Source organism: Alosa sapidissima, chromosome 19 (genome assembly GCF_018492685.1).
Source record: "Alosa sapidissima isolate fAloSap1 chromosome 19, fAloSap1.pri, whole genome shotgun sequence".
Lineage (NCBI taxonomy): Eukaryota > Metazoa > Chordata > Actinopteri > Clupeiformes > Clupeidae > Alosa > Alosa sapidissima.
Genome location: NC_055975.1, coordinates 2276238 through 2295398, shown reverse-complemented (window position 1 = coordinate 2295398; position 19161 = coordinate 2276238). Strand labels below are relative to the sequence as shown.

The 19161-nt window shown below is 43.1% G+C and overlaps 1 protein-coding gene across 2 annotated transcripts in view; it reads right to left on the bottom strand.

Annotated features, from left to right (window-relative positions):
* The window catches only part of LOC121693694 (formin-like), an 81760-nt gene that overhangs the window by 10535 nt on the left and 52064 nt on the right, over window positions 1-19161 (bottom strand). For both annotated transcript variants that reach the window (XM_042073306.1, XM_042073305.1), the window contains 5 exons: window positions 18818-18947; window positions 18189-18335; window positions 17866-17925; window positions 17634-17754; window positions 8559-8651 (listed from right to left, as the gene is read on the bottom strand). In XM_042073306.1, coding sequence (XP_041929240.1) covers window positions 8559-8651; window positions 17634-17754; window positions 17866-17925; window positions 18189-18335; window positions 18818-18947 — 551 coding nt within the window. The remainder of the gene's footprint in view (window positions 1-8558; window positions 8652-17633; window positions 17755-17865; window positions 17926-18188; window positions 18336-18817; window positions 18948-19161) is intronic.

The window sequence follows — 19161 nt, the reverse complement described above, 5'->3', positions numbered from 1 at the left end:
CTCTAACAGCTTGTCCTATTTGCATGGGAGCGTCTGACTGTCGCATTGAATGCTCTCTGTCCACACTGAATCCGTTAAATGTTTTTGTTCAATATTGTAAACGACAAAAGTTCTACTCCAAACATAATGCCCCATCACGCTGCACAGCACCGTCTCCCTTCTATCCAGTCAGGACATTCCAACTGAAAACGACGTAATCACACTGATGTGGATGCTCACGCTCACTCACATCACATGCACTTGGGACACGGTGTAAGTGAGAACTGCATGGTCAAATGGAAAGAGATGCTTTTGTTTGGTCTGTTCTGCCTAAAGTCAAACTAGGCCTTATCTGGGGACACACGTACTACAATATTGTCTAGACAAATATAATAGGGACTCTGACGTTTAAATTGCCTATGAGAAACAAGTCTGATTAGGGCCAAAGTACCAGTGTTGAATGACTGATTCTGTGTGCTGAGTAAAGCCCTGCACTTCTCACTGGAATGGGATGCTCTGTCATGCTATAAAGATGCATATGGCATTCCCAATGAGTCTCTATGTTTGCATCTCTCTTCTTTATTCATACTACTTGATACTTCATAGTAATAAAGTAAAGAAAAAAGTGAGTTTTTGCTAGTGTGCTTGTGTGGGTCTGTGGGGTGTATGGGTCAAGGATGGAAATAAATATTGAGTGGCTGGCAAATTTGACCAAAAATCTGCTAGTGGCTGGTAGACATTTTCAAATGTTAATTTCCACCCTATTATGGGTGGTAGGGTATTTAGGCATGATGTGTCCATGTTTCTTGTGAGTGTGTGCATTTCTTGTGTGTGTGTGTGTGTGTGTGTGTGTGTGTGTGTGTGTGTGTGTGTGTGTGTGTGTGTGTGTGTGTGTGTAAGAGTGAGTGGGAAATAGAGAGAGAGAGAGAGAGAGAGAGAGAGAGAGATATCTGATGTCGGCATTCAGTATGCATGTAGGTATGTGGCTGTGAAATGTTTGTGTGTATGGTGTTTACATGAATGTCTGTGTGCATGTATTTATGTGTGTGTGTGTGTGTGTGTGTGTGTGTGTGTGTGTGTGTGTGTGTGTGTGTGTGTGTGTATACTGACTGAGAGGAATCGGGCTTGGGAACTGGCGGCTCTTGTCGAGGCCTGCCATGTAAAAGTGTCTAAATGCAAGGCAGATGTGTGCGGCAGCCCCGGCCGAGGTGCAAGAATTTATCTAGGGCCAGCGAGAGCCTGTGATCTCAGATTTATGGCTTTTTTCCAGATTCATCCTTTTTACAATGATGGGGGCACCTTTCCCACTTGAAGATTTAAGAGGGGGAAGTCTCCAAAAAATTGTTCAAAGGCAGTTTTGGGGGTCTTTTGGGAGAGGGTGAGCTTAAACTACAACCACCCCTTTTCTTTTCTACCTTTTTTCATCTCTTTCTGTCTGTCTCTCTCTCACTGTGTGTGTGTGTGTGTGTGTGTGTGTGTGTGTGTGTGTGTGTGTGTGTGTGTGTGTGTGTGTGTGTCTGGCCTAGTCTGTGTGTGACAGTATCTGTGTGTGAAAATGTTAGCGCATGCATAGATGTGAATGTGTTTGCTAGCACATACAAGCATGTGCTTGTTAGTACGTGTTAACGTACTGCAAGTCTGAATCTTATTCTGAGTTTGTGTGTGTGTGTTTGTTAAAATGTGATTATGAGGTGAGTCTAGTGTTTCTAGTGTGAGGTATCTGTGTAGAATAAGGGGGGAGCACTTGGGGTTTGCCTGTTTCTGTATGTGTGTGTGTGTGTGTGTGTGTGTGTATTGTTGGTGTGTGTGTGTGCTAGGACCAGTGGCAAAGGTCACAGCAGGGGTGCTTGGCGCCTCAGGTCCTCCATTCTAACGTGTGTGTGTGTGTGTGTGTGTGTGTGTGTGTGTGTGTGTGTGTGTGTGTGTGTGTGTGTGTGTGTGTGTGTTTGTGCAGAGGTGGCACCAGCACTCCTGGGTCCCAGGCCATGGTGAGAGAGGATGTGTGAAGTTGCTCTGGCGCCCCCCCGTCCCCCCATCCCCCGACTACCGACCCACCACACTCCCACCCCACTCTCCTCGCCCCTTTCGTCTGTAAACATGAAACCAGTAGTGGCTAACTAGAAAGTTATGAGACGCGCATGCTGAGCGGGACAATAAATTAGGGCTTTAAAACCCTGACACACTTTTACACACCACTGGTTTACCTACAACTCAGATAACAAAGCGCTTGAAACGTGTTGCTAATTGCATCACGCTACCATACCAGCTAAGCTAAACACACACCACTTTCCTCATGGGAAAACTTGATCTGATGTTTAATATTCTCAAAGCTGCTCACAGAATCACTGAGTGCTTTAGTGTGAGATTTAGTATGGAGCCAGGTACATAAAAGTTGTTAAATGGTTTTTGGGACTTTATACCCAAAGCATCTGGAACACAATGTGGTCACTTAGGTTCAAACTGGGCCAAGACTAAGTGATAGCTAAGACAATGCTTAATGTTATGACTTCTATGAATCAGAGAAAAACAAATGAGATGAATCCCAAACCAGAACAATTTGTTGTGATCCAGATCTGAAGTGCCCCTCAGCGTTAAGCTTGCATTAATATCACGCTGGCAAATCACCACACACCCATAGATGCAGCTCTGGCCTATTAACTGAGGTTTATATATTAATTTTGCAAAAATGTTTCAGCTATGAGGTTAATAAATAAACAGGGGCGGACTATACAGGTATTGAGCACTGCAGTTCATACATACTGTAGGTGTGGCCAGTACACCATTTTTTTTTTGCATAAAACATGTCATGCAAAGCGTAATACACAATGCGTCTAATACACAGGAAATTATTGTGCTAAACACATATGGCTCAACAACAAGAGATTGATACGGTGTTAAGGCAGGACTATAATTGGAGGATTATAATTGTCAGAGAAAGTATGAGCTCCTCCACTTGATGTGTTAGTAATGTTGCTCTAAGTGTCCTTGAAAATGAATCTAAGTAGAATTAATTGATTCATTAGCTGCAGTGGATTAGTGAGTATTAACACAGACCCGATTATTAAGTGATTCTGGAAGCGTCTCTGCCTTTTTTTCATCTTGCGCCAGTCAGTAACATTAAGCAGACGCCGCTGTTTGCTCATTGACACAACTTTCTCCTGGAAGGATAAACTTTTTGCGGAACTCAAAAAACACAGATAAATTCCCAAAACTTCAGCCCTTGAGAGGTTATGATTTAAATGGAAATCTGCTCAGTCATCTGACAATGCATTCCGTTCTATAACTCCCTTCAAATCATAAAATTACAACTCTGAAGAATGAAGACATGGGCAGACAGAGCCAAAGATGCGAAAAGACTCAAAAAAGGCCCTGACACTAATTGGCTAATATGGATGTTTTGAGTAGAAAGAGACATGCCCTGACTCGGAAGTCTATCTGACATGTTGACAATTGTTTTTACATCAAATAATTTGATTTGGTGAATAAATAATATATTATTTGCAAAAATAAGATAAAGTAAAATAATATCAAACCTAATTTCATAGAATGGTATCTACTTGTGCCTAGATATTCTAAGTTGACGAACTGCTGGTTTCAAACATTGTACTCTGTGGCTGTCTGGGTATATGACAAATGAGAAAAGCAGAACAAGGGATTGTGTGTGTGTGTGTGTGTGTGTGTGTGTGTGTGTGTGTGTGTGTGTGTGTGTGTGTGTGTGTGTGTGTGTGTGTGAAAGAGAGAGCGAGACAGAAAGAGAGAGGGAAAGAAAGTCAGAGAGAAAGATACTAAGAGGTTGTGAGAGAGCAAGTGATTGACAAGAGCATGAGTGTAAAAGAAAAGGACAGCCAGCATAAGGGTGTAAGAGGACAGCCAGCATAGGCATAGCACAGTGTAAAAGGACAGGAGAGAGAAAAGGTGAGTAGGGAGTCAAAGTGAGTGTGTAGTGTGTATGTGCACTGGGTGGGCTGGTGGCTCCTGAGAATAATGGATCACAGAGTGACGGATCAATGAGCTCAAAGAGATGTAAAGAGCTTGTCAGATCACAGCGCGCTTTAAGGGCTGCCACGCGGGTCGTTCGAGTTCACCAGCGGCTCCCGTCGTGCACGGGGACCGTCAACGGAGCCAAGGCTGTAAAGCCCTCACACGTGAGTTATGGGTCACCTACGCCGCAGACACACTCAAACAAGCCCAGAGCCCCACCTTTACTCTTACACACACACACATACACACACACACACACACACACACACACACACACACACACACACACACACACACACACACACACACACACACACACACACACAGGATAACGGCATCCAGATACCACCATAGCCACCAGTGAGAGGACAATTGTTTTTATTTGTTTTAGCAGAACCTAATTTATACTTGTGTGACGTCTACATCAACCCACCCTCACTATGGGTCCACACACACACACACACACACACACACACACACACACACACACACACACACACACACACACACACACACACACACAAACACACACATTCACACACATTCACAAACATACACACAGAGGGCTGTGACCCATCAAGACCTACAGAGAAGTGGAGATTTATGGAGGCCCCCCCACTTGTGAGGCTGCCAGGTGGGCTGTGTAAGTTTGAGCGCTTGATGGTTTGAGCGGCTGATGGGTAGTGGGGGTTGGGGGGCATATTTCAGGGACAGCCTTGTCGCTCAGACCAATGGCCTCCTAGGGTGCCACACCTGACACACCTGAGTGTGAACCCGCTGCTGCCTTCCTGAACCACAACATACACACTCCACCAGTGTTCTCATGAGATGTTCCCAGTGCTCCGCCTTACATCAAACGCCCTGACAGAAAGCCAATGTACTTGGTTTATCTTAGTGTGTGTGTGTGTGTGCTTTGAAGAAGGGCTGATGTACCTGTTCATCAGTGTGTGCATGTCTGCCTGTATGATTTGCGTGTGTTATCCTCAAATCTTACCGACATGCTTTAACCTTGGGGTCAATTTGACCCCAGCTAAATAAACCCTCAGAAAATGATTATAATTCATATTTTTACCCAGTTTTTTTTGTGACAGGTACTTAACAAGAGTGTAATAACCACCATCAAAAGCCCTACAAAACAATCCCCCCCCCCCCCACATCCCTTGGAACCTTGGAACCCTGGCTGGCAATATTGCCCATCCAGTGTCAGCAGCCCAAAGGCTTGCTGTAGCTTCCCCTTTTGACAGTCCTGCCAAAATGACTTATATGTAATATGTACTTGTGTATGCAATAATGATAATAACAATATGTTCTCATACTATTCAAATAATAATATCCATAATGTGTCAAATATTCATGTATCTTATGTTTCATACAGCTGGGGTCAAACTGACCCCAAGGAACATCAATGTACAAAATATTTGAACAGGACATTGAAAAAATATTATTGTACAAATTTTATGCTAACTCTGTTGTACCCTTCAATTGAGGAAAAGTCATGAAACATGAAGCAAAAAAAAAAAAGTGAACCAAATATTTTATGATGTTAAACGTTGCTTGGGGTCAAATTGACCCCAAGGATAACAGGAGGGTTAAGTGTGTGTGTGTGTGTGTGTGTGTGTGTGTGTGTGTGTGTGTGTATGTGTGTGTTCTGAGACAGTCAGGATTTTCTTAGGTAGCCTGCACAATCTCTGGCCAGGGCGAGAGAGATGCTGTGTCGTGTGTTGTGTACACTGAAGCCATGGAGTCGTCTCGGCGCCCCAGACACGGGATGTCAGCTCAGGAACCACGGCTGGCTTCAAAAGCCGCGGCGAACGGCGGGAGGAATTCTGTTTATAAAGCAAAAGGTTTATAAGCATCGCCTGGTGGAACGCTCATGTGCAAGATGTGTTTTTGTTAACCAGGGCTGCCGCCGTTTTTTTTCCTCGTAGCCAGTGGCAACCATCGTACTTTTAAGACCATCCTAATGTTCAGTAATTACGTCCAGATTAGTGCCAAGCATAAACATAAAGTCCAGATGCGAAACCTGCTCTATCAAAACTAGAACATTGGGGAAATATTCAAATAATGCAATAAATGTCTTTCTCTCTGTGCTTTCCTCTACAGGAGCGTCTCCAGACAGGCCGAGCTAAAAGAATCTCCCCCGTCTTCATTTTTCACTTGGAGTTGACGACATATGGATGCCATCTCATTGGAGGACGGATTGCTCATTCATGCTTTGCAGAGGAAGCTTTTTGTTTTTGTTTTTGTTTTCCGATGCTATTTAAGCACATACAGCATCTGTGAGCAGTGCGAGACCAAGCTGTTTTCGTGCGAGGCAAACACGTTAATGTGTCATGAGCACTTAAGCCAGATAGAGAACCTTGCAGTTTTGGAAGACGAGTTAATTCTCCGTGTCAGCTTTCATGTAACACTCCTGAAAGAATTGACCAGGAGCTATGGTTTCTAGGCAGCATCAGATCTCTGCGATTTAGCACAGGGGGTCCTCTGAGCTTTGGGAATGTGCATACCTGTGTGAACGAGCTGACCAGAAGAACCAGAGCTACACACAAGGGAGACAGGGACCACGCTCAGAAACAAACGTCTTCCGTGGAAAACATGAGTCAAATCCCTTTGATCTGAAACACCATCATCCTTGACCCGGCCAGCACACATACCCACATGTTTTGTTTTTTCCTTTGGATTTTCATAGCAGTTATTTAGCAGTTTCTATGATTTTCTAGAACTAATTGTATAACCCATCTTATGAAACGTATCTTATTGCAAAAAAGTGAAGGATGATATAAATCAAATCAACTTTATTTCTATAGCACATTTAAAAAAAAATTAAAAAAAATATAGAGGTGGACGGGCTTGGGGCTATGTGAGGGCTGTTTGTGTGTACTGCCTCAGGGTTTGTGATTTATTATCTATGGAAAAAATAAGAGACCACTGCACATTTTTCTGATGTCTTCCTACGGTTGCTGAGTGACATTCCAATGAGTTGACGGTCATATTCAAAATTAAGAGACCACTGTTAATTTGAATATGACAGAATGTCACTCAGCAACCGTAGGATGACATCAGTGTGTGTGTGTGTGTGTGTGTGTGTGTGTCTGTGTCTATGTTTGTGTCTGTGTTTATGCCTGCCTATGTGTGTATGTGCATGTAGTACATGGGGGTCACTGGAAGAGTGCCCTGCCCCGGTGGTCTCTAGCAATGTCCCACTGAGCGTGGCTTGCCTTTACGAGACCTCAGCCGGGGATGTCCTGCCAGCTTTACTGCGGGCCTGACTACACAAAGTGTGTTTAGGGGAACGTGATCCCCTCCTACTGCCCCCGTTACAGTTAGTAAGCCCTCTGTCAGCAAACACAGTCACCAGCACGGCCTGTGACCCTCACAGCAAAGGTCTGCCTAGTAACAGCCTTGACAGTATATGTAAGCAATACTAAGCATATTAGATATGCGATAAATCTTTATTGTCATTGTATACGATACAACGAAATCCTGCCTCTCCAAATATCATATATATATGATATATATGAATATATATATAAGATAAAAAGATATACACCAACACATTCTCATCCAAGCACATCTCGCACATACACATTCATCTCACACATACGTGTGTATGTTTTTATGATTGTGGATGAGTGTATGATTTTTGTAATATGTTCACAGCTCTGGAGAAGAAGAGCTCTCAGTGCTCTCACATGCTCTCAACTGTGCAGCGGTAGAAGCGAGTCAGGAGAACCTGAGGGAGCCCGTTGTGTTTCAGGGTCCTCAAGAAGAACATCTTCTGCAAGGCTTTTTTAATGGTGTGGGAGACGTTCCGGCTCCAGGTCAGATTCTCCACTATGTGCACTTCCAGGAACTTAAAGCTTGCCACCCTCTCCACCTCCTCCCCATTGTGCTGTGTTTTGTTCCTTCTGAAGTCAATTACTATTTCCCATTTACGTGTGTCTAAATTTGTATTATTTTATATTAATATGGGCTAACACCGACAGAGCCATTCAATTTTATATTCTAAAACTATTTATTTTTATCTAGCTTTCAAAGAATTTCTCCTGGGGTCATGCTGTCATCAAATGTAGTTCATACAAAAAGACAGTTTAAGATTATTATAGTAATACATAACAATATTTACATTCTAATGACTGCTTTCTTCAAATTTAGTAAAGTAATTGAACCATAAATGTGGTATTGTGAACTGAATGGAACTGTGAGTTCCGTTGTGTATCTATCACACATCCCTAGTTGGGTCAAGTGCAGATGAGAATGGAAGGAGTATCAGGTATGGTCGTGAGGGCTTGCCAAGCATCCCCCCCCCTTACTTCCAACCCCCTCACCCCACCCCCGTGGCCCCTCTTGCTGGGGATCAAACAGCCCCAAGCTGGGCCTATTGCAAGGTTTTAGGTGACACACCGCACTTTTCCACCCCCCCCCCCCCCCATTCATCCACCCCAAGGCCTTCTTGGACTCCACTGAGGCCAAAGCAAACCATGTCACCCTCCCCTAGCCCCGACACACACACACACACACACACACACACACACACCAGCCTTGGCAGTAGCCAGGAGCTGAGGATCCAGACCTCCTCTTTGTGTTTGCAGACTCACCAGTGACGAGGAAGGCCTCCATTTTGTCCTTGAACGGCTGGAGGTGCTCTTCGAGTGAATTGGCACACACCTTCTGGACGTTCTTCTCACATGCTGGGAAAAGAACAGAGGAATAGGTGCCATGTAAACATGGAGAACTCAAGAAAAAAGGAAAATATAATGAGAGAGATAAAGGGAGAGACAGAGAGAGAGAGAGAGAGAGAGTCAGTGAGTAAGAATTAAGCCAGGGGCATAAGAAGGAGAAAGTACATGAGTGACTGTGAGAGAGGAGAAAGCAGAAGAAGATGGGAGAGAGAGAGGGAAAGAAAGAGAGGGGGGTGAACAGGAGAGTGACAGAGAGAAGGATACGTGTTGTGCTCGGTATGCTGTGTGGACTGTTTGCTTTTACACTGCTGGCCTCATCACACTGATGGAGTCACAACCAAATGCCAACGCTATGCATTAACCAAGGGCATATGAGTGCACTGCACACATCAGCTTCCCACCCAACAGCAACACGTTCATAATTGACTCCAAAAGAGATGGATGTGGGGGTGTACGTGTGGGGAGGAAAGCGCATAAGGAAAGAGAAGTGTGTGAATCTCTCCAAAAACATCCCAAAACAGATGTCTATTAAAGCCTCCGAAAGAAAGCTGGCAGATGCTTTAAATGAGCTTGGGTCGAATTCAAAATGTAACAGGAGAAACGCTTTTCATTATCAGAACAAAGTTTTGCCGGGGAAAAGGTTTTTTTTTTTTACCGGAATCTGTGGTGGCAAAAACCTTTGAAAAAAGCAAAAGCAAAGCGCTCTTTAAAACAAATTACATACAGACCTCGGTAACGGGAAAAGTCCATAGAGTAATAGAGAATCTACCTGCTCTAACCAATAGAGATGACTCATGCTGCTCTGGTGACAGCACACACTTGTGGGAAAGCACATCAGCTCTTGGAGTTTGGCTGCCCAGTCTTTGACTTTGAATCTAATATTTTTTCATATTAATAGAACCCAATTAGTATACATTAGCATTACCAGGAGTATTTAAAGTCCCTTTCTCACTTACATTTTCTTGAGAAACTATGTGTTACTACTTTAAAGAGTGTGCGTGTGTGTGTGTGTGTGTGTGTGTGTGTGTGTGTGTGTGTGTGTGTGTGTGTGTGTGTGTGTGTTTGGCACCCTGGTATGCCTAACGCATGATGCTTGGCCCTCACAGTAAACCTGGGTATCCGGCCACCATATGGTGGAGGTGGGCTTGACCCTTCAAGCCTCTCTGGAGCTGTTGTTTATTGTGTTTGTTTTCTTGAGGCGGCTTTGTAGCCCTGCCAAACAATCTAGCTCACAAAACAAACCAAAATGAGTGGAGGAAGAAGAAAGAGAAAAAAAAACTTCCACTTTGGCCAAGTCTGTGTGACTCCTGTGCTGATGTATACAGAATAGTGTGAATAACCTCCGTACATTTTTTCCAGTCACCTGTTAATCATTACTGGCCCACAGTAAATTTCTCCATCAACTCATAATCACATCTCTTTTAATGGGACCACTGGCTGATTGGAGGGGATCATTAAGTCACACTGGCTGTCTGATTTCTCACTGGGAAGCTTGAGGTTAAAGGATATTCCAGTAAAAATGTATCTGGCCAAATAGGAGGAAAGGAAAGAAGGAGAGGAGAAACGTATTCCTTTGGATGTGTGTGTGTGTGTGTGTGTGTGTGTGTGTGTGTGTGTGTGTGTGTGTGTGTGTGTGTGTGTGTGTTTGTGTGTGTGTGTGTGTGTGTGTGTGTGTGTGTGTGTGTGTGTGTGTGTGTGTGTGTGTGTGTTTGGGGGGGGGGGGGGGGGTATGACACTTGCATATGTCTTCACTTGCAAAAATGTGTGTAAATATGTCTATTGGGTTGGGCAGTATTAATGTTCCATTTACAACCGTTAACCCTACGGTATGGTGAGTGACTGTTGTCAAACCAGATTAGTCCCAGAGAATTCCTCTGACATCAGTGGCACTGAAATAAGTGACCTGTTAAATAACGTTCCTAAGCCAAGCCACAGTACTTCTGACAATCCTCTTTGACAAGCACCCAGACCAGGGTCCAGAGCCCTGACCAGAGGGTCCTGTTACCTAATCTGTGTGATGCAATAAAACATTCAAACAAAAGAATGAAAGAAACACAAAGAAAATCAAAACTGGATGACACAAATAGAAAATGTTGTGTTCAACAAAAAAAATTCAATTCAGATCAACTGCCTATCAGCATAAGTGTGGGAAACTGAAAGATCTATAGATATCTAGATGGCCAACAAGCACTGTGGATTCACATGCTATTCATAACCTCAAACACTGGGAGGATATTTGCCATTCTAACACCCAATTATTTACAATGATCTGACATGATCAGGGCAACCATCCGTGGTTTGAGTTCTCCCTCTTGCACGCTTGATGTGGTATAAAGAGTTGCTGTGGATGGCAATGTTTACAAATGATTTTAGTCAGCAAATGTGAAGGATAAACTCTTTAATTAGGACTGAGCGACAGGTGCTGTATGACAGCAATACACAGGGTTTAGACATATGTAAATATATCTGTCTGCGGCAGCCCTGGTCAAAACATACCCTGGAGTTGGAGACACAGCAATGACTAATGCTTGTATTGCCTGCTTTTTCGAGACACCCACTTATGACCGGGTTCCCCCCCTGAGTACCACCAAACTCTTGAATTTCCAGGAGACTAATTGCTAAATGCGGTCCAGACAGTGCGGACCAAGAGACAGAAAGCTCGGCAGACAACAGCAGTTGTGCCAAAACAAAGTCAGCCCCACACTGATTGAAAAGCATTGTCTCTCAACGATGCAGTACAAACCACAGAGCGGCAACAATGACAAGCACAGAGGGATCGTTCTGAGGCGAGGGGTAGCAGTTCGCTGAAAAGGGGTGTATACAACCCATGAAACTTTGCATGATTTTACATATCGTTACGCAGATGAGTTGTCTAATTAGTAAATCATAAAGATGCAGACTTGTGTGTGGTGTCATACTGTATAAGGTGGGGTTAGTTTTACTGTGCTGATGTGTTTGGGCCCAGTGGAAAGTCTATATGCAATAAATACTGAACCAAATTATAAACACAACATGTTATGTTTCTTTGTCCAAAGCGAATGAAATAACTTCATTTTGTGAGTGAAGTTTGTGTAAGGAAATCAGTTATGAATAAGACACACACAATTTATTGGAACCAATTGGTTACAGATATTAGTTTAAACAGAGAAGAGTTTGAGAGAAATACATTTTTGAGCATGGAGAAATTTCTCAATCTATTATTACAAATTAAGGCAACATTGGGCCATTTCATGTTACACGAATATTGTTGTTCTGTGTTTGAATGAGAATAAAACAGTGAACAAGGGTGCTTGATTCCTCTATATTGCATATGGTGTCCTGGTTGAACATCACAGCCACTTCCCCAGGGTCCAATATCCCCCAAGCACCTTCTCCATCTCTAAAGCAAGCAACTCTACTGCTAAGTGCATAATTACATTGCACTGAATAATGTCATGCTGCTTTCAAATTGAGCGACTAGTAGTAATCGGGTCCTGTCTGCCCACAAACCTGTATCGGCTTACCAGTGGGCACACTGCCTGAAGGGGCGGTTACCGCCTCAGAAACAAAACTCCAAGAGCGAAGCCACTTGCCTAGACAGATGTCTAATTCCAGCACCTATTGGGTCCACATCAAGTCCTGATCCATTTCATTCATCGCACAAGACATCTAGTAATCAGAGCACTGATTCCCAATGAAGACCTTGAAGTGCTTAGTAAGGATATAAGATCCAATGAGTGTTTAGTTAAAGCGGTTAGTGACAAAGCAAAAATCTCCCTATATATCTTCCCAACTCTGTATTCACTGTGCCAAGGTACTGTAGGGGTGCTTTGCCAACATGAAAATATAGTTCTGATTATGTATCTGCTTTGAAAATTGTTGTGCAATTTGTTATTTCTAAGTCATTTCTAACTGGTGTAACCCACGTCCCGTGAATTCTACTAAGCTAGGCTAAAGGTGGTGGTATCAGGATGGGTCATTGAACGCACAGAGAAGACAAAGGTATGTATACTCTCATCTCACTCTGGGGTAGACGGGACATAAGCTAATTTGCCAAAACATTGTTGTGTTCCATACACATATACATTTATATATACACATATATATATATATATATGTGACTCAACATCACGTCATATAGGTACAATAATGGCACATGTACATCCAATATATATATGACGTGATGTTGAGTCACTGATGAAATATCTTGAGATATTGGATGTACAATCAATCTTTTTGTTAAGTAGAATGTTCTGCTTGGCTGATATTGGCATTTTGCTGCTGTGGTAGTCTATTCCTCATCCTTCTTTGTTCTTTGTCCCTGCCTTTTCTCAAGTTCATGGGGGGACCTATGTACTGTGGCACAGAGGAGACAGCCCATAATCCAAGACACAACAAGAGCCGGTAGCCTGGGCTACGCCTGATTAAATTCACATGGGCAAAAGCAGAAGCGTTGTCACTGTTGGGTGTTGTGTTGACTAAGTGTGGAGGGGAGCAGACTTGTATATCAATGTAAATCACAAAGTGAATAGTCTTATACAACACTTTTTGTGTATGTGTGTGTGTGTGTGTTATTGTGTTTAACGCCCCTGAGTTGTTTCGGCTCAGTTTCAGTGAGGTCAACGGGAATTGGAGAGAGGGCTTTAATGACAAAGCCTTACACACATGCAATTACTCAGTGAGGAGTGAGAAGGAAAAAAATGACCACAGCAACAAAACAACTCTCTGACCATTTCACTACATCAAGGCAAAGAGAGGAGTTAACTGTGGGAATGTTATTATAGACCCCAAAAATGCTTGCCTGATTACTTTGTAAAAAAAAATCCCAGCCCTTGTAAAAGGTCTTAAGCCATACTTTACCATTCTGAATAACTACATCTTCATTAAGGTGCAATTAATCAAGAAGGAGGGGGGAGGGGTACCGTTGAAATGTTCTATCGTGAGCACTTCCAGATAAGGAGATGGGCAGGAATTCAGGGATGTCTTGGAGGAGCCAGGGAAGTGTTAGCCAGACTCCAGCAAGTCTGCCCTGGCTCTTCAGGGAGATGCATCCATGGGCAACTGGGCATGAGGCGGGTGGCCTGGCATCCCGAAGCCTTGCATCACATGAGAACATAATGGGGGAGGGGGCATGTGTGTGTGTGTGTGTGTGAGTTGGGGGGTTGGGGTTGGGGGGGGGGGGTGATTTTTTGTTTTGGGTGCGGTAGAGGGGTTGTTGGCAAACATGCCTCAAACATGGCTCTTTGATGTCATCTGTGGCCCCCACTCCATTTCGCAGAGAGCGACCACTTCAACAGGGCCCACCAGTAAATCTGACAATGTGGAGACAATGGCACATTGTAATGGAGGGCTCAGATGAGGAAAAGATATTTTGAAACTCAATCTGCAGAAGCATAAACCAGGCTCCTGTACCAATGTAAAACAGAAACGATAATCATTTCTCTTTTATGCGCTTCTCAGCGATAAAAGCATGTGAAAATAAAAACATGTTGCCTCTACCAACACACACACACACACACACACACACACACACACACTCCACACTCGTCTATGTGAGTGCTTAAACTTAATGTTTTGGAAAATCTTTCCCAGCCCGAGGTCTCCAGCCAGAGGCAGGTCGAGCTTGTGCGTCGTCTGCGTCCTGGCAGCCCAGGGTTATTTATACCTCGGCGAGGCCCACTTCCATCAGCGCAAAGCCCAGGAATTCTACTGATAATCCACAATTATACACAACCTCCGTGGCCCGACGGGCTCCAGGATAAATCCCTGCTATTATCCAAGTCCGAGCCAGCCCGGGGGAGCTCTTGAGTAAAGGTAAGTCCCATTCGCGCTGATAAATCCTCTCCTATCGTGTCCTAAAAACCCAGCAAACATTAAGACATCGCCAGTCACAGCACTGGTGCTGACAGCCTTGTTTCAGCCATGGGAAATATGTCCCCGAAGAGGGTATGTTCTGGCTTTATGAGGAGAGCTGAAGAGCCTTGTGGTGAAGTTGTGTAAAACCGGGATTAGCCTACACCACACACTTTTTGATGCACTGGTTATGGTGTCAAGATAGCGCAGCCGACTGCAATTGCTTGTGTGATAAAAACTACATTTACACAGTCCCTGAAGTATAATCAGTTAAAGCCCTGAATGGGACAATTAAAAGGTTAAGGCTTTATCCATCATGATGACACATACATGCCATCAATGGTTCGTCATAATAAATATTTATCTTAGTGAAAACAGACAAACATTGAATCAACCCTATTCTTAAAAATACAGTCAGATCTTAGGCTCAATTGTCTCTCCTGAGATACCCTTACAAACATACTCCTTTCGAAAACCACATGTTTACAAGCAGCTATACAACACAGTGTAAGTCACAGTTACCAGTTGTTAATCTCCACCCTGATAGAAACAAATACTGAACAATCTGTCCTGTACATTGCTAATCTCATGGAAATATTTGAGTCTAAGGGATTAATCCTTTGGCCTGGCTGCCCCTCTCCCATGCTCCCTGCATACAGCAGCACGCCCCTGAAGCAGTGTGCAATGCCTGGGCCTGAGTCCTCTATCGTAAAACATCCCTCAAGCTAAAATCCTCACTTGGTGCTGACATTAAAGGGCCATTTAAAGCGAAGACACTGTCTGATTTGCCATGATGATGAATGTCTCACCAGACTCGAGTCTTCTGTGAAACACTAAACTCATCTGGGCAGCAAATGGCCTCTGACTGTTCATTTTTATTTGATACTATTTCATTCAGTAGCACCCCTGCCTTGCTGTCCCAACGCATTACTGGGTAGCCTCACTGAGGCCTAGCTGGCCTCCCTGGTTCTAGTGAAAAGCATGAACAAATACATGATAGAAGGCATTTGTACTGATGACATGGGTGCAATACTGCAATACTACTCTAAATAATTACGCACAGGGTAAACTTACTGAGTGAGTTTTGAGTGGGATTTAAAATTAGTGAGACACTCTCCAACGTGACTGCAAAACACATCTGGGATGCTCATCAGCAGCAGCTGTGAGAATTCATCTGTGGCATTCCTACTTGCTCCTTATGTGGGAGTGCAGGCTAAAAATAAATATACTTGAAGATTCATGCTATTTCTACACTGACACGTTCTCTTTTCGGATTTCATTAGGTGATCAGCATTACCGTTTAAGTACTCCTAACAATGTGATCTGACCAATGGGCTAATAGCATTTGACAAGATTCTGTATCAGCCATGGTCTCAGTCCATAAACACATTGACTTCTGAAAGTGAGGTGTGCTGTGAGCACACTACCCCACAAAACAGGAAGACAGATCAAATACAGATCATATTTCTGTCTCATTGAGAGGTGGAGAGGGCAGCCAGGCTGTCTGGGGGCAGATCTGTCCCTGTCCAGTTCAACTAAGCAATCAGTGGCCCCTTCCTCCCAACCTACCACCCTTGCTACAGTTGAGCCCCTATCACATTCAATACAGACTAATTAAGCAAAGGGCCGAGTACAGATCCCGGGGGAACACCACACAGTCCTTGATATGGAACATGCAGTGCTGCTAAAATCCTTTACTGAGAAACAGAGTGGTTAATATTGAGTAGAGTTCTGTGTAGTTTTATTTCACATCCGTAAATCAGAAACATCACCACCATTTTTTATGAGAAATTCTAGGAACTAACAAAGAGTGCAATCTCATGTTAGCGTGAGTTACTTTGACTTATGTGACCAGAATGGAAATATTTCTAATTAAAACCAGTTGTGTTCTATGGGGATGTGGGTTATAATGGCGGAGCATAAATATTTATTCCTACCGGCTGGAGGTACGAATAAAAAAAGAGGCATAGGTGGACCTTCCTGAGCAATGAGAATTCTCCCTTACAATTCCCTGCCAATACCCTGAGGACTTTGAGGCGAGACTTTAAGAGGTTTTTTTTGGAAATACTAAGCCCCTTATGTTACATTTATTGTCTTAAACTCCTCCATTTTTCCTAATAAATGACTGACAGCTTGAGGTGGGGCTCGAGACTCCTTTGTAGACCCCTTTGTTTTTTCCCCCTCAGGTCACTGTGGATCAGGCTTTAACAGCAATCTACTAAAGTGAGGGGAGAGGAGAGAGCATATCTAATTGCTTTCATATGTTGGATTATTGGTTGATTTAAATAATCACAGACACGAGGGGGCTGGAGGGCATCGCCTTTCACCCCTGGGTGACCCAGAGGAGGCGCGCTGCGTGGGGAAGCCTCGACCCTATGGGCCAGACGCACATCACATTAAATATAAAACCCCTACCTACCTCTGTTCGCCTTTCTCTATGAAATTCTCATCTACTACAAGTTTTACTACGGTCTTTGGTCCTTTGACCATAACAAAAGCAGGCAGCCAGTAGTTTCCATTAAATGTGGAACCAGTGTGCATTGGCTTTTACCTGTCTATCAGGGTAGATGATGGATGAAATTGAGTTATATAATGGGCATTAGAACAGAGGTTAGTATCAGAGGTTTCTCATTTGGGTAACACTTTCTATGAACCCAGTGTTTATAAAGCATTATAAACACGTTCATAAATGCTTATAAACCATTCATAAAGCCTCATAGTCATTTACATTAGCATATGTAACTATTTATTCATACTCATGACTATGTTCATAAAGTATTTTGATTTTACTGTATAAGCCTTTACAGCTTAAAGTGTCTCAATGCATTATAAAGCTTTTTTGTAATGATTGCCATTATCAAGAGATCAAAGAAGCTTTATAATGCATTGTGACACTTCAAGCAGTAAAGGCCTATATAGTAACATTATAATGATTTATGAACGCAGTCATGAATATGTATAATATACTAATTACAATAGTTTTGTGACTTTATGAATGGTTTATAACCTTTTGTGAATGTATTTTTTAATGCTTCATGAATACTGGTTACCCTTATGTTCAGGTAAGGACAGATATTTCACACATATCATGAAACATCTTTGAGCAAAAACAGACCTTTTATGAGGACTTTCGACAAAAAGTAGCATAAGTGTCTGTACCTGTGAGGTCTCTCTTGAGCTTCCTGATATCCTTAAAGAGGTCTTCAAACTTGACCTGCGCAGCTAAGAAGACATCCTGAGGCTCAGGTAAAGGGAAGACACTTTTATCTGTACCAGCATCCTGATATACCAACAGAGAAAAAAAAACACAAAGAGGTTGTTTGAGACTTTTATGCATTTGACCCATGTGTAATTAAATGTGTCATTAATGTAAAGAAATATCACAACTTACCTTATCCATATTACGCAGATAGTATGACACCACATAATCCACCAAGCTAATGCGACTATCCTAGCAGGAGAAATGATTACATTTATTATAAGGGTTATGTTGGTATATTGTTGCCCAAGAACATGGTTGCTATAACAAAGTAAAACATTTATCAGCCAATCAGTCAAGCAATGAGTCCAAGTAACAAAAGTATTCAACATCACTTATTTGTAGGAATGATTTTATCAGCTGGAGTGGTACAAACTTTATGACTGAATGATGTCATTGGTGAACATAACAGGAATGAACAAAAATAAGAAGAATAGAATAGATTGGATCAGTACCCTGCTCTTCACATCCTTCAGCTTAGGTAAGATCTCCAGGCCAAAGCCATCAGCTTGCCCTCTTGTCCTGTTTCCTCCATTCATGTAGTTCCCAAAGGCCAACACCAACCCCATTACATCCTTTAAGCTGTCACGCTCTAGAAGACCCTACACACATCGGCACACACACACAGCACACACACACACACACAGGCAGGCACACACAGGCAGGCACACACATACACACACAAGAAAAACATGTCTAAGCTAGGGCTGAAATCTCATGGCTCAGGACCAGATATTTAACAGGGAAATTAAACATCACTGCCAGAAACCTGGCTATTGGCCACTCTCTGAGTTTAACAGAGGGCACCACGCATCTCACACTGATGCTGGATAAACACTGATCAGACCCTAATGACAAACCAGGATGGGTGACTGGTGTGCCCAGAGGTACCATTTTCTAAAGTTTCAGTAATTCTCTGCATGTGTTATTTACTTAGGAGGATGGCAAGATTACCTACTGCCAAAGACATTCAAATGAATGTCTGTATTATGGATGGTTGCAAATCCAGCACTTTCTGGTGAAACTGCTGCCATAACTCTTTAGTCTGAGGTCCTTGCACGGTTTACTGAGGGGATTTTTTTACCTTGCACACAGTGGAAACAATCTCAACTTTGCGATGGATGGAGGAGATCCCATCCAGGAAGACTGACTGGAATATGATGCAGTGTGCCCTTCCAGAAAAGTCTGGGATCTGGGAGAGCTCATAGAGGAACCTGTGAAAGGGCAGAAGCACAAAATGACGACAACTCCAAAAAAGTTCAATCTTCATTTGTCTGTTTTCACTGAAGTGTGACCTTCAGAGTTGACTCAACCTGAAAAATCCAGGAAAGCAGCCCTACGTTCCTTACCTAGTATATCATAAACCCTTGCTTCAAACAGATGCCCAATTTTTAAACACAATAATTAGTTAGAGGAAGCTGTTGCTCT